The following is a 23174-nucleotide window of genomic DNA, read 5'->3' as shown; positions in this document are numbered from 1 at the left end:
GTTTTAAAGAGGATTCTACTAAATATTACAAGTGGTAGAATTGTAGCGTGGCATTTGGAATGAGGGAAGGCATTAATGCCACTTAGAAAAGGACACACGATCAGTATCTCTCGTGCTATTATTGGTAAGATCCATCTTTCCAAACTACGATGAAACTGTCTTCTGATGTTCTCATCTGCTAGACTGTACTCTGCCTCTGCTCTTGTTCCAGAGTGTCCAGAAAATAAGTTACTTGTAGAATAAATGAATGAACCAATGGCTGAATGAACTCACTCCCATTTCCCTATGGTGAGAATCATGAACCTTCAAACCATTTCTTCCTGATCATACCACGGCTATAAAAGTGCTCTGAGTGACACCTGACACTCTGCTGGTAGCTGGGCACTCAAGGATCAAACCAAGCTTCCCAGAAGTTTGTTGTGGTCAATTCACGATCCCTAAAATTCCTACAAAAACAGGACAATATCCACACACTGCCTCCATCCCATGCACTAAAGCAGGTTGCACAGAATTCATAGTTTGGAACAGTGAGTTGTGATTTACTTGATAATGCTACTCCCCACAAATCATCGAAGAACCTTTTTACAATGCCTCTATAACTTTAGTTTTGTGTAAGAAACAATTTCTCACCAAAAAAGTCCCCCCAACAATGTGTGTGAGGCCCTCAGGCTGGCAAGAAGCTATCAGAGGTGATGATTTCTATCCTTATGTGGCTGAAGAGAAAACAAACACAGCTGAAATTACACAAAATTATCCTGTCCTGGCAGAATATTCATGAGAGAAATACAGACATTTGCCTCAAAAACTGCAGGATCAATTCTTCCTGTGACGAGAGATTAAAAGAAAGCAAAATAAAAGCAAAAACATTAGCGTTGCCTTTCTTGTGAGATCAAAGAAGTATTAATTGCAGATTTATCTTGGAGAACTGAATAAAGGTATAAATACAAATGTGAGTCTTTCAAATTGCCAAAGTTGACACGTAGACTGGCAGTCCCCATGCACAGATCAGATTTGTTTGGAACGTACCAAAAACATTGAAAGCCCTGGACCACTGAGCAGCACAAAAAGCAAATGTGGATTAGTGTGTTAATTATGTGTTGCTCCCAGTCTGAAAGACTCTAGACTGTATTAAAATTTTACTGCAGATTGAAGCTTGGGAATCTTTTCAAAAAGGAATTAAATGTGACATTAGATGATCACTCATGGAGTCTTTAAAACCAGTATCTTCCAAAGAAACATATATTTTATTCCTGATCTGAAAAATACTGTTCATTTATACGTGGAGAAAATATAGACTGCTTGGAGACAAAAGGTTGGAAGGCTGTCCAGATATTGTCTGTATGCTATGTATGTGTCTCTGAGGATCAGTTGCCTGGAAATGAAAACAAGACAACAGTAATTGTTTACATAGATGTTGTCTGAAAACTTCTCAGGCATTTATCTTCTCCCTGCTGGCTTTATGCCAATGGTCCATTGCTTAAATTGACCCATGGGAGCTATTTTTGGGGAGTAAGGGGTGAAGTCTGCAAAACAGCATTTATGATTCAGAGAGTAAATGATGCGGCTCTAAAGGGAAAAAAGAAATTCCCCCACTGCTACTTAAAAAGTTTTTTACCACATTTTAAATCAAAACCTGATCAGGATGATGTCTGTTCATTCAATTGATTGCTCCCAATCAGTTTAAAACAATCAAGGTTCAACTAGAAATAGTCATTCAGCCATGTGCTTTATTGACAGCAAATGAGGGCTTTGAAATGGGCATGCGTTAAAACTGAATAAATTACACTTGGAGCTGAATTGTCACACTTTGATATTTTGTATAGGTAATTCACAGTTTAAAAGTCATAATGGATTCACAATGGTAATGTTGGTAGTACAGATGAGTTACTGAGATATAGAGCTACCATTATCAGAAGGATGAGATTTGTAGTTTCTGTTTCCATAGAAATCTCAGTGTGGGCTTTTAAGGAGAGTTAAAAAACTGTCCTTTTAAGGACAGTTTTACTTACATATAAACCCATATATCGTTTCACCACCACATCACACTGCTATCAGGCAACTTGCTTCCTCTGGACAAATCGTTCCTCTCTTCTGTTCCCATTTGCAGAAAGGAGGTGACTGTCTTGATCTCCTTTGCGAACTCCTATCAGTTCTGTTCTGCAGTGACTCCTAAGAGTGTGCTAGCTTCCCTAGGACCCTCCATAGGATGCTTGTCCAGCACCAACAAGGGCAATCTCTGGACTTCTTGCTGTGTTTCATGAAGCAATCACAGTGGGTGCCAGGACCTCACAGGTGTCCTGGAGCAGCAGCCTTTCTGAAGACAGCACCAGAGAACTCTTGACTGTCTTTAAAGATGCTGTCCCAGGGCTCTTGTTTTTACTGCATGTCTTTTAACAAATTAAATAGCAAAATACATTCAATGCTCCAAACACATAAACAAAATTAGCATTTTATTGACAGTTTCAGTTGAGAAGCCAAAGTCTACAAATGTACAAATGAATGTTCCTTATGTTTATTTTACATATACTTTATTTTTTTTGCTTTTTTCCCCATCGGTATCTTATCAATCTTGTATAAAAGAGACAAGAAAATCTGAAACATTTGATTAATCTTCAAGTATAACTTGCCTGTTTTTTCAATGATGACAAAATTGCTCTCTCTCTAGGTTAAATAAACTGACATTTAAAAAAGCATAGAGACAGTATTAACTCTTTCCTCATATCATCTCCCAGTACACCTGTTTTTTACAGTGGCCAGTGAAATGGATACGTCCTTCCAGCATTGTGGCCTGCATGAAATAAACATTCTAAACAGCCTGAACTGGTGCTGAGTTTCGAGGACAATTTTGGTGAAAGGGAAAAAGGGAAATATTATCTGCCATTACAGTTCCTCAGCTCTGCAGAGGATCCAACTCCACAGAGGAGAGCATCCATTTGCCAGCATCTGCATGCATGCTGAGCCCGGGGATGCCGGAGCTGCTCCCGGCTTCCCAGAGGCTGCAGGGCCACTAGAGGGATGTCTACAACCATCCTTCCACTGGCTTCTGAAGCGCCAAACCAGCACTTCACTTTTCCAGCCAGCTGCAAATCACACACGGAATCAAACAGGAATTGAAAATGCCGCAACAAATATATCAGAGGGCTGCTCACCATGGCCTAGGGAGAGTATTTGGAAACTACCAGATGGAAAGGTGAGATGCAATGCTGGAGTCCCACAAGGCCCAGGTGAGCTGATCAAAAATCACAGAATCATGGATTCACAGAGTGGTTTAGGTTGGAAAGGACCTTGACAATAATCTAGTTCCAACCCACCTTGTTCTGGCTAAACAGTTTTCTACCATCAAATTCCAATGTGGTGGAAAGCAAACAGCTTGTCCCCAAATCCCTGGCTGCTGCTTTCCTTCCAGCATATCTGACATGATCTACCCGAGTCTTTTTGACAGCTCAAGGTCAAGGGCTTCCAGGCCTTGTAAGATCAGGGGGTCTGTAAGATCAGGTCATACCACCTGACTGACTCTGTGGGCTACACATCTGCCTGTGACACAGGTCATGGGGGAGTCTTGCACAACTGCTTGGAAAATTCTGAAAAAAACCCCAAATTTTGTTCTTCTCTGTAGTGAAATCTCTCTTCAAGCTGCCACTCTGCAGGCAACATCAAGTCCAGCACTTGGTTCAGAGCTGGAATTCTGTTTTACTGCAACATTTCCTACTACTCTCAAGTACATCTAGAGATATCCTTTTTTTGTTTGTTTGTTTCCAATGGTTTAACTTGTATCTAGTAGCATGGCATAATTTAAACTATCAACAAGTTAGCAGTAGGCCCAGTGAAAAAAGTACTTTATTTTTTTATTAGTTTTAAATTAGTTGACTAGAAAAGGATGAAAATGTAATAGTGAAGAGTCCCCTCTCCTACAGGGACCAACTGTTGGAATTGATGGGATCATAGAGGGTGCAAAGAGAGGAAAAGATTGGTAAACTGAAGAAATAAGCTTTAGTTGTAAGTACTATAACAGATACTGTGCACTCCAGAACAGCATAAGTAATGAGCCTAATTTACTACCCTGTCTGGGTAGATGGGTCAAACTGTTACGTTTAAAAAAAGTGTTTTAATTTACATGGAAAAGAATCAGCATAGATTTTAGAAGTGGTAATAGTTAGAGCTGGATGATTTATTTATTTATTTTAATAGTTAATTCCCCGGAAAATGTGGTTTCAGTCATGTCTAAACTATTTGCTTCAAATTTGCTGAATAGTTTTGGCTGGAAAAAAAACAAAGGAGGGGATAAACTGTGTTGGAGGAAAGTCCCCAATTACGCAACAGCTCAATGATCAGAGCATTTACTTAGGTAGCAGAGACCCCTCAGCAGAGGCTGGTTGAGGCAGGCTATGCTCAGTTCTTCCTGTTACCACTTAGATTTTGTTCAGACAGTGAGGGATGGGGACATACTTCCCAAGGGAGCACGCTGGTTCCCAGAGTAGAAAGCCATGATTCTCATGCTCTCCCTCTCTGACCCAACAAACTTGGTGCAGGTCAACAGCTTCAATGTGAGGAAGAATCTCCCCTTTCTTCTGCTTCAGGCATACCCAGTCCTTTGACAGCTTTCTAAGAAGTAGAATTCTGCTTCAAATTTCCTTGGACAAAAGTAGGATTTCCTTATCCTAAGTATATCCATGCTATGACATTCTTTCAAGCATCCATAGCAAATATTCTACATCAGATTAAACTGAACATTTAATGTTTCATGCAAAAAAATAACCTTCAGGTTATTTTCTTCCAGCAAGGAGAAAAAGCCAGTTTGATTATGTCTAAACTGTGCTGATTTTTATTACATTCACTGCGGCTTTTGAACAAAAATGCAACTTCCACAAAGTGTTTAACTGATCATGAAATAGTTTGGTTTCACCTTCATCCAGGCTGCACTACACTTCATACAAACCCTTGTGCCTGCAGCCACACAAAGAATTGAAAACGACATTGAGAGCTCCCAACTCCCGTCCCTGCAGTGCCAGACACCACATCATACAGCCCTTTCAAAGTGCACTGATCAAACTGCAGGTAGTTCTTTTCCTTCTGCCTTTACTTGGATGAAGGTTGTACCAAAACCCTGTTGTGAATAGCTAGAAACAGTCTTATTTCCCATATAAGCTTATTTGTGGCCAGTTTACTTGCATATGCTCTTCTGCCAGCATTACTCTATAATGTACAGAGCTCTCAGACTCCTTGATGTTGCCATCTTCAGTGTATCTACAGACATTACCATATCCTCAGTCACCCGTCTGCCGATCCAGAAAACTGAGTTATTCAAGCCACCTCACATAAAACAGGCTGCTTTGTTCCTTTATCTCTGCCAAATTCCCATTTTAGTTCCTCTCCTTTAATACAGATGAATGGAACTATTTATGTCCCAGCACTTGACCTTGCCCTGCCCTGTCTTACTTGACTATCTTTGTTAAATTTTACAATACCATTTATCCTTTTTAATTCCACATTTTTATCAGCTAACAGAAGCCTTAAGTACTTCTCCTCAGCTATTTCCAAATGGTAAATTCCCACATTACATTAGAATTTCTTACTAGTGCTCAAGTGCACATCCCTCTATAGACTGTACCTTTTGATTATATCCTATTTCTATAATTTCCATCATTGAGATGATCCAGATCTTCCAAGCAATATCCCAACCCTTAACTCTACTGCTATTGTCTTCTGACTCTCTGCAAACAGCCAGCTTAAACAGCACACGCCTGGACTTCATGCTGGTAAATAAAAAGATTCCTATTTAGAAAGTTAAACAAGATGGACCAGGACCAGTCCTTGTATTTCTTACCAATCAAAATCTTCAAGGATTCAATTAATACCTACCTCCCTATTTCAACCCATAAGGCAATGCTGTCCTACATGTAGTCAGTTATTTGTAGTTTAGGAATAGCATGCTACCCATCAGAACGTTTTATAGCTGGATTTCCTACAAAGAATGTATATTAAAAGTTCACTTAATAATTCCTACTAACTCCATCTTTATCATATCAAATTATTTACTGGAGATAAGTCTATGAACTGTCATATTTGTCTCATTTTAAGATACAGATGTATCTTACTATTTTCAATCATATGGCATTTTCCTGGCAATAGTAATTAATTTGAAAATCACTTGATGTAAAATTAAGATTAAGTTTTAGTAATTTCAAAATTATGATGCTTATCTGATACCAAATTTATTAAAATCTTCCAACTTTTCTTCCAATTTTGTTGCAATTACCACTTCTAATACCTTAATTCTGCTTTTCCATCTAGTGTTTCATTTTAACATCATCACCCATCACCAAAGCCTAGATGAAGTATTTTATTTGGATTGGAGCAAAACTGAGATCATCTCTACGCAAGCCTCTTAACACAGTTATCCCATTTACTATTTGGGAGTTAAGCCTAGCAATAACAAGACTGTCCTTGTTGGACAAAAGGAGAAATAGGAAAGCCATATCTTTTCCAAACAGGAAGAAAATTCCCTCCTCTGCCCTCCCCTCCTCTCCCTTTCTCTCTCCTCTCTCCCTCCCTCCCTCCCTTTCCTTCCCTCTCTCGCTCTCTGTGCTGAGTGGTTACTTTGCTGCTTGACTCTGATGTTGTTTACATATAAAATGACGCAATTTCTCCAAGACTGTAAACCTTTATATGCAAAGCTATGTCTTCACTAGTGCACTCACAACTGTTCTTCCTCCTGTTTTACAGCCTCTGCAAGTTCCCTGAGAGTAGGCACAGCAGCTGTAGTTGTTTACATCCCAGTATCAGCAAGACTAGCTCGGTTTCCCCACAATTAACAGTAGCTAAGTCTTGATGAAAAGCAGAGCATAGGAATGACAGTGCTAATACAGACACATAATGTGGGTATTCAGAGATGCACACAGAACCACTGCACTAATCATCTTTTCTTAGCCAGTTCTATCCAAGTCATCTTCTACTGGCATTTCCCCCTAATTGCGGGGAGCATTCAGTGCCCAGGATTTTACTGACACTTTCCAAGCCAGTTCCTGCATTCTTATGGCAAAAGGCCAGATCAAAAGAAAGATTTATTAAGTGACTACAATGGTTCTTACACAAAAATCCAAGATCACAATCCAAAAATACTCTTCTCAACAGCTGTCTAACTGTGAAGGTCACTAAGTTTGCTATCTACCTCTCTGCCTTCATTCTGCTGAGTGCTCTCTTCGATAGGCTACAGAGCCTTTTCTTCCTGGCATCCCTATCTTCTTATTGGTGCACTTTTCTGCATAAAGACTTCTTTAGCAGAATGCATTCTTAAAGAGGCAAAACCAAACACCACCCTGCAAAACAGTGTCTAGGAACTTTTTTTAGAGGTGAACTACACAACATGTATTGCCATAAGACAGAGAAAGAAGAACACGTGCAGAGGCTCTCACTCTGCTAAAGAATTCTAGATCGGATCAGAATGGACATGCTGGTTCATACTACGTCTTATCTGGGAAAACATGGGGCTTTGGGCACATTTCTTATAAGTCCTGTTCATTGCACAGTTAGGCTCCCTTTCTAACACGTCTGATTCTCCTCAGGTTTTCTATGAGGAGCCTATTTACTTAATTCTGGACTTTGGGTTCCCTTTTGGGAAGTTAATGTTTAAATGTTTGATCTTAAATCCACAATAAACTATCAAAAATGGTTTTGTTCATACAGGTATGTGTTCACTGGAAGAAATAAATATTACAGGCATGCAAGTGACAGGTCAGAATCAATCCTTAGTCCCCTTGTCAGAATTAAAAGGAGGCAGAAGCAGCTTTGAGAAGCTCTGGCCAGCACTTTCAAGGGACCAGAAGCTTTGTACTTCTGCATGTTTCCAGTTTTGTAACCTTTAGCATGTGTCATATAAATGAAGTGCTGGAAATAATGCTCACAGCAGAAAGAAGAGTGTCAGAAATCCTCCTCTGCTCTAAGGTACTGTGAGGCATAAACAGCCTACTGACAGCACAGTGGGGAGAATTTCATAAATCACAGCACCCTCCCAAACTGCTGACTTACACCTATGGGCCACAGAGCCCTAAACTTCACCTAAATGCAGAAAGCAGCAAAGGAAAAGCCAAGGTCACTTTGTCCTTACTCTCCAAGCTACACTTACTGCAAATTTCCTCCTGAGACTTACAGCAGGGAATCTGGCACATCACCATCACGTAAGCATTTCAATTAACCTCGATTCACAGCTTCACTTCTGTCTTCACAGCGCATCCAAGAAACTACAAAATTACATTATTAACAAAAGCAATGCTAGTTAGCTCAGGAGAATTATGTAAGCAATTAAGAGCCAGGCAGAGACCAAGTCCTATATTATCAGGACACACCCAGGCATTATGCAGCCACTTTTGTTTCACACCTCTTTTACTTGATTCTCTGGTATTTGTGATTAAGATACTGAATTCGACAAAGCAGCAGACAGTACCAGCTGACAGTTCTGTATTTATCAGCTATAAATGCTGTTTGAAAGAGTGGGAAGCAGATACCTGGCATACCTATGAGATATAAGGGTATATTCCTTCCCAAGTAGAACAGTAGATGTAGGCCTTTACCTACAAAGTTTACCATATGAAGACATTTTCTTTAACATTTGCTTGATTACTTTGGTTTGCATTTAATTATATAGATGGCTGAGTGGTTTTGTAATTTTATAGCTGGCCTGTGCTAGTAATTGATGTGGTAGTGTCATTCTTACTGAAGGCTGGTTTGGAAATGCATAGGGTTTGAAAAGCTGCTTGTATTTAACATCATTAGTTGCGATGCAACCGATGCTGTACTATGAATTAAATGAAAGAATGTTAAATAATGTTGGGGGGTTTTTGTGGACTTCACATAACTGTAGTATTTGCCCCAAGATAACACTGGAATTGGTAAATCAATGATGAAGATTGTGGCTGACTTTGTGGGTTGTTCAAAAACATGTGCTTTTATATGTCCTAGATACACAAGTCATATACTTTCCTTCCCATTTGTTTTCATTAATGCAAAATGAAGAAAACTAGGTTTATTTTTAATCCAGAAAAATAATTCATTAACCATTAGACTGACTGAACACTAGCATGTGAGAAAGAAAAATTAAAAAAACAAAAAAGCCCAACCCCTGCCCCCAATAAAATTATATTCCTTTCCACCCCTATTTCATATTTATGAATCTAAAAGTAAAGAAACTCTCACACTAATGAAATAAATCTATGTTATTTTCTGGAGGTAGAATGATGATCTTTAGCTACACCCTCCAAAGTCTCGAGACCTCATTATCTGAAAAACCATTTCTTGTCCTATTTCCATCACAACGACAACCATCTATGTCAGTGGAGCATCTCAGGCGAGTGACGATAGTTATATATCTTTGCCTGTAGCAGTTTGACATGGTTTAATTTTGGAAGCTTTCAAAGACTCTGTATTTGCTTGGACTATTGAGGTGGAGGGGTTGTTCTTCTTACTCTGTTGTCACAATTTGGTTCTCATTTGGGATGAGAGTCGGTTCGTGTTGCTAGACAAAGGTAGTCCATGATATCACTTAATTCTTCTATACATCTGTTTTCCCATATGCAAAACACAAAAATGGACTACATCCACACGAGATGCTAAACCTAAGTTTTAGAGATCTCACCAATTAGTGGAATCAACTCCTCCGTCAGTAGTGCTCTTATGTTTTCCTCTCAATATCTGCAGAGAGCCTAAGAAGAGGATTTGCAAAAGCCTTACTTAGCAAGCAGCAAGTGCTAAAAGCGTAGCACATGCACACATGGGTAGTCTCCTTTTTCTTTTGCAATAGATAGTAGTGAAAGCATGCCTGAGGTCCAGAGCCAAATCCCTCTTCTTCCTGAAAAGGCTTGATCCCTATGGAATACCATAAGGAATGACCTGAAGGGGATGGCTTTTAACCAATAAGCCTCATTTACCAACTTCTTAAATATCTGTTCCTAAAAATGCAGCCAGTACTGAAAACAGTCAACAGCAAATTCCCTACTGCATCAGGACACCTAAAACATATTTGGACTGTAGACACCTAAAGAGTTAAATGGCTTTTTAGGGAGCAAAAAGAGAGGTGAAGGATCCAACTGCGGACTCTAGGCTTAAAGCTGCAGCATGCATGCTGGAAGGCTTGGACTTTGCCTTAAAAAACATGGTAAATAGCATTTGACAAGTCACTGCATCAGACTTCAAAACTAGCATACACAGACTGGGCAGAAACAGTTCTTCCTTAGATGGTCATTGTTAGGCATAGGTGAGAGATATACGCCGCCACTGAAGGCAGAAAAGGTAGAACTGCAAAAAGACCACAGAAGGTGGTGTTATTTTTCCTTTAGGGCACATTAAAAGAGTGTTTTTTGCAAATACTGAGAGAGGGATCTGGCTTTCTCGGTACCCTTTTTGTCACTTATAACCAATATAAAGCAATAAAGCTTCTGATGATGATTTTGTTGAGGATTTGTGTCATACAAAGGAATTCAGCAGACTGCCGTTGTCAATTTGTCCCTGTAACAGACTAAAACTTGTTTAGTCAGTAAACAGATGTGTCCTGAAGGCTGGAGGAACAGATCTATTGGGCAAGAATTTCAAGAAGGTACTGTTTCTACACACTTGCTTTTGAAGTCACAATCACACTTTTATTTCTGTGTAAAAAGGGCTGTAATGCTTATTTAAGAATTTCTTTGTTACCTTTGTTTAGATAGCACCCTCAACAATGTCACTAAATCATATAAGCTAGGTAAAGATTAGTTTTTACAAAGCTTATTTCATAGATAAGAAAAAATGAGGAAAAGAGAAGCACCTAGCCTATACCAAGAGGAAACTGAGAAGAGAGCTTAGCTCTTCTATAACCTGGTGCTTGACTCCAAGCTCATTGAAATCACCCCCAAAATTGCTGTTGACATTAGCAAAACCTAGCACAGGCTTCTTATCAATCACTGGAAACACGCTCCCCAAGTTTGCTCTGTTGTCCAAGCCTATTTTAAATCCCTTCTTAAAAAAACCTGAAACGTTTCTGCTATGCCACTTATAAGAAATTAGCCAATGAATTGGCTGTAAATGAAGAAATCATATTTATTTTAGGTAATTTTAATTTGTGCTTGGGTGTGTAACTTCATGATCCTACCAGTACCATGTGCTAACCCCAGTAGCAACCCAACTCGTTGTTGCACCTAGTTCTTTTATCTCACAGCAAAGTAAACTGCTCAAGGAAACTATGTGATTTTTTTTTGTAGTGCTGCAGTTTAAGCAGATCCTAATCTGTTTTGGAGATGAAGCAGTCCTAAGATATAAATAACCAGCGCCTCTCTGAAACAGATTTTCACCAATTCCTTCAGGAAACTCACAAACTCAATGTAGTTCACTGAAAGAAGTGTGAGTCATAGTGCCCAATTTGACTTTTCAAAATGTTCGTGTGTGTGTGTGTATTTCTGTCAGGTTTGGGGATTTTGATTCAGTATACTGTAAAAACAGAATCCAGTTATGGAGTTTGGGTTGATATTCAGAACAGACCTCCCCTTGAGTCGGGGCCCTGACTCAGAATATCACTGAGAGTGATCTCGCTCAAAGCCATGTGAGTGACTCACATATTTACTTCTCTCTGACTCCCTCTCCTCTTCCTTTCAAGTTAAAATATTGGGCCATTTTTCTGACATCAGCTCACTGACATCCAGCTATCAGCTGAAAGTCAACACAGTAAAATGATAACCTTTCCTCCCTGAGGTCCCTCCACTTCAGCGAATGGCACTTCCATGGTCTCCCTTGTTCTGCCCTGTAGCATCTGCCCAGCAGCCACATCTCTGCCATCCCACTCACCACTGCCACCCCTGCAGCCACAACTTGGGCATCAGTGACACCCTCCCTGCTCCAGCCCCTCTTGCCTGGGTCTGGTAAACAGCATCCTGACCCCTAAAAGTGCCCACCGAGTGTGGTGAGGTGGCTCTACCCACCTCTAGCACAGTGTGGAGGTTCATCTTCCTCAGGGTGCACAGGGGTGGTCTGCACCTTGCCCAGCACCATCTAGTTCTCTCTCCATCTTCCCTCTCATACACTTAGGATATACACACAGGAGAGGGATGGAGCACCTCTCTTATAAGAAAAGGCTTGGAAAAGAGAAGGCATCCGGGTGACCTAATTGCTGCCTTCCAGTACCTGAAGGGAACTTAAAGGAAAGATGGGGCAAACTATTTACAAGAGCATGTAGTGACAGGACAAGGGCGAATGGCTTCAAATTGAAAGAGAGTAGGTTTAGATTAGACAGTAGGAAAAACTTCTTTGCTGTGAGGGTAGTGAGGCACTGGAACAGGTTGCCCAGGGCAGTTGTGGATGCCCCATCCCTGAAAGTGTTCAAGACCAGGTTGGATGGGGCTCAGAGCACCTGGTCTAGTGGAAGGTGTCCAGGGAGGTTAGAACTAGACGATTTTTAGGGTCCCTTCACCCAAACCATTCTATGATTTAATGACTCACGCCCTGAGCACTGCTGCTCTACCGGAAACGCTGCTTGCACACTTTCTCTAATGTCGGGAGGCTTTTGGTTTTGCTTTTTTCCGCCCGTGTTTCACGGTGCGCGGGCAGAGTGAGTTCCCCGTGCCCGAACGCAGAGAGCCCTCTCTCTGCGCAGCCACCCCGCCCGGGCCCGGCCGCTGCCCCGCTGAGCTCAGGGTTATCGTGGGGCGGTGAGTGAGAGCCGAGCAATGCGCTGCTCGCAGCGGGGCCTTGTGGGTAGGGGAGGCCGCCTGCGCGGAGCTGGGGAGCGGCGGCCGCGCCGGGCCGGGCCGGGCGGACCGCGGGGTGAGCAGTGAGGGAGGGACGGAGCCGGAGCGGCGAGGCCGGCGGGGATCGCGGCTCCCGCGCGAGCAGCCAGCGAGCGCTGCAGAGGAAGCCGCGCTTTGAGCCCGACTCCGCGGCCGCCGATCCCCCTTCCCCGCCCGCCTCCCTCCGCCCGCAGCGATGTCCCGGCGGAGCGGGTACTGAGCCGGCGGCCGCCGAGGGACGCCCCGAGCGGGGAGAGGCGGGGGCACGGCGGGAAGCGCTCCGTCCCTCCCTCTCTCCCTCCCTCCCAGTTCTCCCCTCCCATCTCCCCGCGCCCGGGCGGAGCAGCGGCCGTTTCCCCGCGCCCTTCATGCCCGGGCGGCGGCCACCGGCGGCGCTGCCCTCCGCTCCCGCCTCGCCGCCCCCGCCCTTCCCCGGGATCGCCGCCGCGCTAGGCCCGCCCGGCTGCCCAGCGCAGTGCCCTCCGCGGGCCCGGCACTAGGCGGGCCGGAGGATGAGCCAGCAGCCGGCGGGGAAGATGTCGGCGGCTCCCCTGGCGGCCGAGGCGCCGGAGCCGGCGGCGGGGATGCTCGAGGGCCGCCAGAGGAAGCTGGAGTCCATGATCCGCGACCCGCGCTCCCCGGTCAACGTGGAGAGCCTTCTGGTGAGGGGCGGCCGCGCCCGGGGGCAGCGCTCGGCGGGGGAACAAAGGGAGCGTTGCCCTCGCCTCGGCCGGGCGGGAGGGAACGGGAAGGAAGGAAAGAGCTCCCGCGTCCTGAGAGAGTTTTCCTGGGGGAGGACGAGAGATTCTCTCCACGCCCCCGGCCCGGCCACCGGCGGCGGCGAGGTGGCGGGATCGGCCCTCGCCCCCCGGGGCTGTGCTGGGTGAGGGGACGGACGCGGCGCCGTGAGAGGGGAGCGAGCGCTTCCCGGTTAGGTACATCTTATTGTGGGGGAAGTGAGAAATGTCCCCGGCAAGATCTGACCGGGGGAGGAAAGCGCCTTGTTTTCTCGCCCAGCATCGTTCGCACCGTTCCCTTTCGCGCCTCGTAATCACGGCGTGCCCGTCCCCAGAGTACCTGCCTTTGTGTGCGCCGAGGGCACCCATCGCTCACCCCCTCCAAAACGTCCTCTGGTAAAGATGAGGTTGCTGTGTGATGTGGAAATAATTCAGGAAAAGGACACGCCTAAGGGAGAAATGTAACCGGGGGGTCCTGTGGGGTCACGTTTATTTTCCACTGGGGCAAATTGATTCGTCTTGTCTCCTGTTTCAAATAGCATTTTTCTGTGTGAGTGTATGAAATATAATTTACTTTAGTAAGAAATTTGTGCCCTGGGGAAGAAGTGGGAAGGGAGTTAGATTTCCCCATTTAAAACATCCAAACTCTGAAAAGGCAGTAAGAGATTATTATTGTTGTTGTTATTATTATCATTGTTATTATCATTATTATTGTCGCTATTATTTTAACTGAACTTTAGAGTCTTCAAATCTTATATTTCCAATGTGTCCCAAGATTTCCAATGTGTCCGAGTTATGAGGAGCAGAAAAGGGGGGAATAAATCCCAATCCTTCCAAGAGTTGCTAAAGGCACTTACACTGTGTCCTTTTTTTTTTTTTTTTTCTCTCCTGCTTTCAAATAGCTCAGTTCTGTTTGGCCAAAAATACAGGAACTGACTGAACAGTATGTATGCCTGTGCTGTGTGGAGAATATAGGAATTTCCTATAACATCTGAAAAATGTTCTTCCCGAGGCTGTAGTGCTGTGTTACTCCTCTTATAGATGTTCAGAGGCATAATGACAGCCATAGTCAGTGGAGGGGAGTGGGAAATAGCGCTACAGATGTGACTGGGTTCAGATAAGTTTTTGCCTAGGCCAAAGCAAAGAGAGCTGCCTCTGGGCTTCGCTCCCAGCATTTTCACTTTGGTATTTTGCTAGGAAAACTTTGACCTGTGGCCAAAAAAGAGAAGTTAAAAATAGTACAGTCGTTCTGAAAAATGCATCAGGTTAATACTTAACCCCAGTAGACTTTTTCACACTCTGCTTTTATACTCAACAGTGTGATTCTAGTATTGTCTCGCCTCTTGTACCTTGGACATAGATTAAATACACTGAAATATGTTTATGTTTCTGAAGAGAAATTCTAATTGCAAAATTGAGACTGGGTTGCTTAGAACTTGATTCTGTTTGTTTGTTTGTTTGTTTTGTATGCTTACAATGTAGACCACTTCATGTAACACATTGGGCAAATTAGCAAACCAGAGGAGAGTGTTAGTTGGATTGTAAATGCATTTTTAAGCATTTTTTAATGCTAAAGGTCATCACTTTGCTCTGCACTCTGTAAGTATTGTTTAAAAAATTAGCAGCAAGTAAAATCTAACACTAATCAATCAAATATCCTAGCTTGTGCACTCTGTCTGTGTATTAAATAATTTACTATTTATCATTCTTATTTATGAAATTTGCAATGGATTTCCTGTAAAAGCTTTTTCATTGGGGCTTTAGTTTTGTTGGTTTATGCTATTTGACTTTAATTTTGCATTTGCATGCTGCTAAGCGGTCTGAGTGTGAAAATATCATATTCATATTAAAAAATATACCTGTTTACTAAACAGCTTACTTTCAGTGTAAATTATCATAAGTGGAAATGTATTTTTAGTTTAAAGTAGAAATGCAGCAACAGAAACTAAGAATCAGGGAAAACATCTTAAAAAGACTAGCTGGAATGCCACTATTTCATCTTCCAAAAATAACATAACCAAAACTAAAAATGAGGAATGGAATTCAAAATGGAATTCATTTCCTTACAGTGTAAAAAGTCATAAACAGCTGCTATTCTGCATTTTGTGTGCATGCTTTATTTTTAGGAAGCCATAAAAAGTGAAAAAGTAACTCTTAATCTACAACACATGGTGTAAATTTGAAAGCCGTGAAAAGCTGAGGTAATAAGCTGTCTTACTCTAGATACCAATTTCACTGCCTATCAAGAGCTGTTTCATTCAGTGGCTCTAAATGAAGAGACTTTCTTTGTGTACCTCCCTGGCCACAGGATGGCTGACCACATCCATTTCTTCAGCAGGAGAATCTATAAAGCCAAATACATTGATGGATTATGTTCCTTCCACCCCCCTTTGGGGCTCAGGAGAGACCATTAGATTTTCTGATGTGATTTTTGCTATATTATATGCATTAAAACTTGTTATTTATGCCTGTGTAGAGCATAATCGTTTGTGTGTGATTAAAGCCTATCTTTCAAATAGACATGCATTCTCAATTCAGAGGCACAAAGAGATGGAGAACTCACCATTTAGTTTGTCCTCATAGTTAGTTTTGAAAGCAAAATACCCCCTCCCCCTAAATTGAAATGTACAGTATGGTTGTCACCATCCTTTTTCTGCTTAAAAAAGGAAAAAAAATCATAGAGGACTTTCGACTCATTAGCATAGGTCAGATGTGCAGCCTGTGCTTGGTGGAGTTCTTCTGGTTTTGGTCTGATAAAGAGATGAAAATGGGAATGCTAGAACTGTATACTCTGTTCAGTGACAGGTTCCACCAAAACATCTACAAAGGGAAGTGGTTATTGTAGCCTCATTCAGATGTCAACCAAGTGCTCTTTTTCTCATTGTATTGTGTTGAAAGCCTGTTGTTAGGTTGCCTCTGCTAAGATAAATAACTTTGTTGTCACAGCTCTTACTCTTTTTGGTCATGTAACATTGCATTAGTGGTTATGAAAACCTGTTTTGTGTATTACATTCAGATGGTGCAGATTGCTTTGTACAGCTACCATATTCTTGCTATTTGCTTTTCTGCCAGCTGGGTCATCCACTAATTTAACGAAGTGACATTTTTATGTGTACTGCATGTACACATGGATGATAGCACGTAATGGTATTTGACCTTGGGTGATCTATAAGAAACCCATCTATAAATACATTCCTACTGAATAGTACCTAATTGACAACTACATTTAAGGAGAGTTTAATGGTTCTCAAATGCATTTGTGTATTTATGCTTTTGCATATAAGCTCCATCTACAGTATTAACTGAGTTATTTTCTGTAGGATTCAATACACATTATTCAGGGGTGTGTTGGCAAGTGTTAGCTGAACACTTAATGTGTTCTAAAACTAGAGCCAGATAGGTCACTGTAGGCTGTGGAAAACTAATCCAGACATCCACTTCCTTGCCCTGTGTAATTGTATCACTGCAGCACATGCTGAAATCAACTTTAGTGTTGTATGGTGGTGACGAACAGCTCAGATAAATCTTATCATCCTCCTCCCTGCAGTGGTCTGCCTGGGCCTTTTGCTGGGGCTCCAGTCAAGGGTGGTTGCCCAGAGAAAGGGTCTGGTGTCTGCCCCTGGACTTGTTTAGTGTAAGCCTCGGGATTTTAGTGTTAAACTTAAACTTTGGCATTACACTGGTGGTGTAAAATGTTGAATATAGTCTGCCTACTCTGCTGTGGTTGCTATGTGAGCCTTGGAGAGAAGGAGCTCTTAAAACTGTCAATTAGACAGTGCAGCAGTGAAATCGTGAGCACAGTGTTGGGCTACGCTGGGAATGCAAGCAGGGTGGACTGAGAAATGGAGAGATGATTAGCAGGAGAGTGCTCAAGTGTCTCACAAGGTACATGCCTTAGAACCTAAAAAATCCAAACCCACAAACCAAAACTGAACTAATTTGCCATTTATTTTTTGTTAAAATAAAGCTGGCAGGTGAACTGTGTGTTTCCACTAGTTTGAACATGAATAATGTTTATCTGTGTTGACCCTTGCTATTGAGACCCTGGAATTTTACTCTTAATGAAAAGTGGGTTGCAGATACAGCTGTGACTCTCATCCTTTCAATAGGTGCATCTGTCCATAACGATCTCATCAACTGAGTAGCTGCCAACTTTATACCAAGAGTGTTAATTGAGCAGATCCCTAGACTGAGCTCTGTTAATAGGGGGTCTCCAGGTCATCATGGCTGACACAATGTATCCCTTCGTAGGATTTTGGCCTTATGAGCTTTCTGAGTGTTTCATATTTAACATGAAAGTCGTTTTGTTTTCCTGAATTTATTGCTGCATGGTTTTGAATCAGCAAGAGCAATCTGTTGTGTTAATTTGAGCCAGGAAGTATGGGGAAGAGCTGAAACTGTAGCAGTTAGCAGGATCTGATCTAAAATTTGTTGCCCAGTAAGTAGTCAGAAGGCCAGATGATTCTCTGTTCTTGAAGAAATAATCTTTCCTTGTTTGTTATATTTCTTGTACTGTTATTTTTCTATTAGTTTCTGACTCTTTCTATAAATTTTCTATTTTTGATCTGTAATTTTACAGCATCTACTGCAGAGTTGAAAAAGATGATCTTTAAGGAAACAGAATTGTCTTTTGTTCATCGTTCCCCTCTGATGGATTTATATATAGCAGTATAGTTAGCTGGAAAAGGACAGTTCTATTTTCTGACAGCTTTACCTGTTCTTATATTCTGTCTTATTCCGCACTAGGATCGAAGTATTTCACTTGAAGTGTAAGAAAGCAAAAAGAACATTTTACTCAGCTTCAATACTTTTACTGCCATACAAGATGCTTGCAGATAGTGTGTATGTGTATTCACAAGAGGAATGTTCACTCCCAATATTTCATCTGTATTGATCAGATTGCAGAGTGTGTCATTTGTACCCTGTAGTTGTTCAGTCTCTTTAACAACTTCAGAGAAACAAGAAGACACCCACACCATCAAATTAGCGCAATTTTCTTCTGCTTTATATGTGAAGGAATAAAAATTCAGGAACTCTTCACTTTTCCAAATATTAGTAGCCTCAATGTCTGTTGGAATGTGTACAAATGCTGATAAGAAACTGTTTTTTAAAGTATATTTTCAGTTCTAACTACTGATAGAGCGATGCCAAAGCACTTGGCTATTGATGTAGTAATGCAATCTGTAACAAAAGCTGAGTAATTTAAAAAGAAAGAAAAGTACTGCTTCAGTAACCAATCTCTGCAGCTGTAAAATGATGATTTCTTGCCAGTGTTTGATCTACAAAATATTACTGGAATTGTATCAATGTCACAGTGAAGCTGACTTTGGATTTTAAAGATGAAAGTGATTGAAACTTGGTAGTAGAGTTTTACATAGTGAAAGAATATTAAAAAAATTAAATATGTATATTTTTATAGCCCATAAAGATGTTTCTTTTCGGGGGGGGGGAGGGAGGGTGGTACATTGTGTCCAAGATTTTTTCCTAAACTGTTGCATTGAAAAGCAGCAAGTGTTTCTGGTAACAAATTTATTTAAAACACTTTTTTTGTTGGTACATCCCATTGGTTAAGAACAAGAATACTGTGTTTATATTGGCAGACTTGACTAGTAATAAACTTATTTTAATGAGCCGTTTGCAATGTAAACACCATGTTGAATGCAGTGCTCAGTTCCCAAGCCACCCCTACTGTGGATGAAGCTCTTGCTGCCACAGCCATGCAATGTCCAAACGTTCTCGTGTCGCCGTCATTGCATCCGCATGGCCAGTCCTGCGTCGGCTGCTCTGGTACAGGTGGAGCGTCATGTGTATCCTTCATTTGGAACATTATACTAATTAACATTTTTACTAATTACAGGTTTAGATTTTATGCTTAAACCATGATTTGACCACCTCCTAATGTGCAGAGGGGTTGAAATATTTGGCAGATTGTGATTCTGTGAATTTTGTCCAGATTTCACTAGGTTGGATAGTCTCAGTAACAGCTGCTTTATGTGGTATGAACCTAGCTTTTTCTTATTCTCTGGGTTCATCTGCTACACTTACAGCTATTGTGAGGGGCCTTTTTACGTCTGTGACGTATCATGGAGTTTATTTGTTGGATGGACACAAATTTCTTCATTGTCATGTGAAACATGCCTCCTATCCAATCTCTGTTTCAGCTGTGGTAGGATATGGAAGGTGATAGACGTTAGAAGAAAAACAATCTGAGTGCCACATACAGTTTGTTTTTGATTATTCTTGTCTTTCATTAATTTTATTTCACGTGGAATAGCTTACCTGAGTCAAATGGTTTGCAAATGGTCACCAATCACTTTGTGTTTTCTGTGTGCCAAAATTAAGACTAATGAGTTATGATGTTAGTGTGCAGCATTGTTACTTTATTCCATAGTCATTTCATCATTCATTTTTGTTAGTAGGATGGTGCTGTTCAGATGGTACAGGCAGAAATTAAAAAGGATGGTGTGCAGGAGGGTCTGAACCCTAATCTAGTGCTATCACTGTATGGCATCATCTTTCTGCATTTCCAACTATATGAAATGGAGATGATGAAGCTTTTTTTTTAACCGCTACTGGAGAAGAATTTAATTTTTAGAATTGACTTATATGATATAAAAAGGATGATCACATATCATCTATGCCCGAGTGTTTAATTTCGAACCTTGAGGATTCAGATAACCAAGTGATTGTTTTATTGCTTCTTGACTGTACTGATTTTATTAGTATGTATTTAAAGTACAGAATAACAGGATCCTACATAAGGCAAGATAAAGTTTGTGACTCATTCAAACACAAGAATTTTCTTATAATTTTCTTCAGGAGGAAATCGAGGTCACATACAGACATGAAAGAAGGTTTGAATAACTATGAAAGAAGAAAAGCTAATCTTAAACAAATATTCTTCTGATTTTTTTAATCTCAAAACATAATGTTGAGTGTTACTATCCAAATAAATAAATAGCTGGAAGGAAAAGATGCTGAAGTTCCACACTTTCTTCCAAATGCTATTTAAAGTTTAACTAAAATCTTGATTACTGTTTAAAGGCTGTAATGCATCATTGTTCTTTGTCCATGTCTGTCACTGCTGTTATAGGTAGTCGTCCAAAGTCTGAAGCTTAGTTGTTGGTTAAATATCAAACATTGCTCTCTCAACAGCACAGATTTAACCTAGTGTGGAATAGGAATAGGGAAATATCTTTGGGTGTTGCTTGGAAATTACTTTTTATTGAATGAACTGTGAATTTGGAAAGCTTAGTCTGCTTCTGTTTGTCGCTACTGTACAACTTGATTGACCCTCTCTATTTTTCTTTTGTTCGAAATGAAAAGTCCTGCATCCATAAACCCATGGTAGTGTGTATGTGCATATCTTCAAAGAGATTGTGCACTAAAAACTGTAATAGCCCAGGTTTTGGTTGAGGGGTATACAATCGTTTGGCTTGCCTATGCTATGAAAATGTTCTATTTCATACGGAAACTAGTTTTAAACTGGTTTTCCCTGTGGTTTCTGGAACTGGTTGGTTCTAGTCTCTGTTTTCATTTTAGTGCTGATTATGTGACGTGCAAGATTAGGGAGACAGGCCTTGTTGTTTGTTGCACGTTTAGGACACGGGTTTTTATTTGTAAATAACTTCTAGCACCCTCTGCTATGTAGGGACAGGTCTGTTGTGGTGGACTTCTAATATGTGCAGCTGAAGTCATTGGGAACAAGCTGCAGTAAGTAGGTATAAAATGTTATGGGGTGACTTAATATTGTTTCCACCCCTTCTTACACAATTTTGTAACCTTGCTTGACTTCTGAATTCTGGGTTTTTTTGTGGAATTTTTAAACTTTTGTGATAGAAAATCCATGAAGTCTCTTGATTTAGGAATAGAATTATTCCCTCTAATAGCTCAGGAAAATGGGGAAGAGCAGGAAGTAATTCCATCTTGGAAGCTGTAGGTTTAGTGAATAATGAAAACCTTTCTAATGCCAGGGGTGTGCATGCACAATCTGTTTCCATTAGTGAACATCTTGGGACCTCCTCCAACAGTAAAAGTCAGCCCACTTAGGCATTAAGCCATAGTTTTTATTTCTTGGCCTATTCAATTTAATGACCTCTTTAGGATGTATAAACCTGGATTATAAAGTAACCCCCCCCTTTTATTTATGTACTTTTATATGAAAAGTGACTGAGAACAACTACTTGAATTACTCATCTGGCAAGGAGATACTGACAGTTTATTATTGTATTGCAGCTGCTGCTATTAATTTAAATGTTATTCTATGTTTAATTTTTTTTCTCTGTCAGCACAAAAGAGTAATTCTGTTAAAACTTAAGAGTTGCATCCGTGCTGGTATTAGAACTGATACATAGATTTCATAAGGAAAGCTAAAAATAACTGCATTTAAAAAAAAAAAATTCCTATTACTACACTGTAAAGTTTTGTAAAGCCCTGTTTTTTTAGTTGCTTTAAAGTTTACTGATCAGTATTACTATGAATAAATTACTTAAACTATATGAAATGTGCTTTTTTTTTTATTTTATTTTTTTTTCATTGTTCCACACTCATCGTCATCTTCCCAGATCTATAGGGTTTGTCTTGACTCAGGAAATGGTGTCATTAATGCCAGTGAGGGTGGGGAGCAGCAGAACTCCTGATAAAAATTCTGATGGCAAAACCTGAATGTAGCAGCAAATAAGGCAGCAAAAACTGTTTTTTATTCATGAAGTGTTTGTTCTGTGTCAGGAATATTTTAAGCTTGGCTTAGAAGATACAAGAAATATAAAATAGACTAATAAAAGCTGCATCTCCTGAAAAAATACTATGCTGGCAATTGCTTTTAATCATAGATATCCAGCTAGTTCTGTGTTTTAGAAATGATTTCTGTTAGGATTATGAAGAAAACCTCTAAATATGGATGCTGTGATGAAGAACAGTTTGCGCATGTAGAAGCCTGAAACAGTAGCACCATGAGGTGTGAATCACTTCGTCTATTTTAATGGTTGGCTGCCTCTGAAGAAAGGCAATTTAAGTGTCAAAATAAACTATTTCAGTGCTTTTCATTTTTTAGAAAGAATACCAGTATTTTTTCCTACATGTGCCCTGCAGTGTTTCTCAAGTGCCAGAAGTCACAAATGTCCCCTCTCTACTTGTGGGAGCACCTTTGCCAAAATTTGACAGATTTAAAAATATAACTTTAAGACCAATTTTGTGAGGTGTGACTGTTCATTATTTAAAAAACTCCTGGATTTATTTTATCTGACTCTACTGCAGAACTTTACTGAATCAGAAAATCAGAGATAGCATTGAACCCAACTGTAGAGTTCATTATAAGTTTTCTGTACAGGATGGAATGTGTTGCTTATGCTGCATTGCTAAAAGTATGCTTGGTAATATGGTATTGTTTTGAAATCACACTGTCCACATTTATGAGGGAAGATATGCAGTGCATCTTTTAGACTTAGATGGGAATTCATGAAGTTGCCTGTACTTACAGTCCAAGTGCCTTTTTAGTTAATCAAAACAAAACAAATGTACACTGAAGTAATTTTTCTTTATCAGTGTGTTACATCAAATGGATGCTGAATGTGATGAGGGAGAGGATTGGCTGTTTTGCCTTTTTGGAGTATGCACGATGCATGATTGAAGAAAAGTCTTATACACATTTTATTCCAAGGTAGAACTTTTTAGTTATATTTAGATTTCAAGCTTA

The 23174-nt window shown here is 40.7% G+C and overlaps 1 protein-coding gene and 1 long non-coding RNA gene across 4 annotated transcripts in view; one reads left to right on the top strand and one right to left on the bottom strand.

The window, feature by feature from the left end:
• Positions 1–2423: 2423 nt before the first annotated feature.
• Positions 2424–12788, bottom strand: LOC116784843. The gene is made up of 4 exons (XR_004356266.1): positions 12457–12788; positions 8123–8237; positions 5860–5962; positions 2424–4602 (listed from the first exon to the last, which is right to left on the bottom strand). It is a non-coding gene; the product is annotated as an uncharacterized LOC116784843 (long non-coding RNA).
• Positions 12789–13208: 420 nt separating this feature from the next.
• The window catches only part of ROCK2 (Rho associated coiled-coil containing protein kinase 2), a 106492-nt gene continuing 96526 nt past the window's right edge, over positions 13209–23174 (top strand). Inside the window, exon 1 of one of the 3 annotated variants that reach the window (XM_032683823.1) lies at positions 13209–13405. In XM_032683823.1, the coding sequence (XP_032539714.1) occupies positions 13256–13405 (150 nt within the window). In that variant the 5' untranslated portion in view covers positions 13209–13255. The remainder of the gene's footprint in view (positions 13406–23174) is intronic. The other 2 variants (XM_032683824.1, XM_032683825.1) reach the window with 2 other exon arrangements.

This window comes from Chiroxiphia lanceolata, chromosome 3 (assembly GCF_009829145.1).
Source record: "Chiroxiphia lanceolata isolate bChiLan1 chromosome 3, bChiLan1.pri, whole genome shotgun sequence".
NCBI lineage: Eukaryota > Metazoa > Chordata > Aves > Passeriformes > Pipridae > Chiroxiphia > Chiroxiphia lanceolata.
This window is presented reverse-complemented; position numbering and strand designations above follow the sequence as displayed.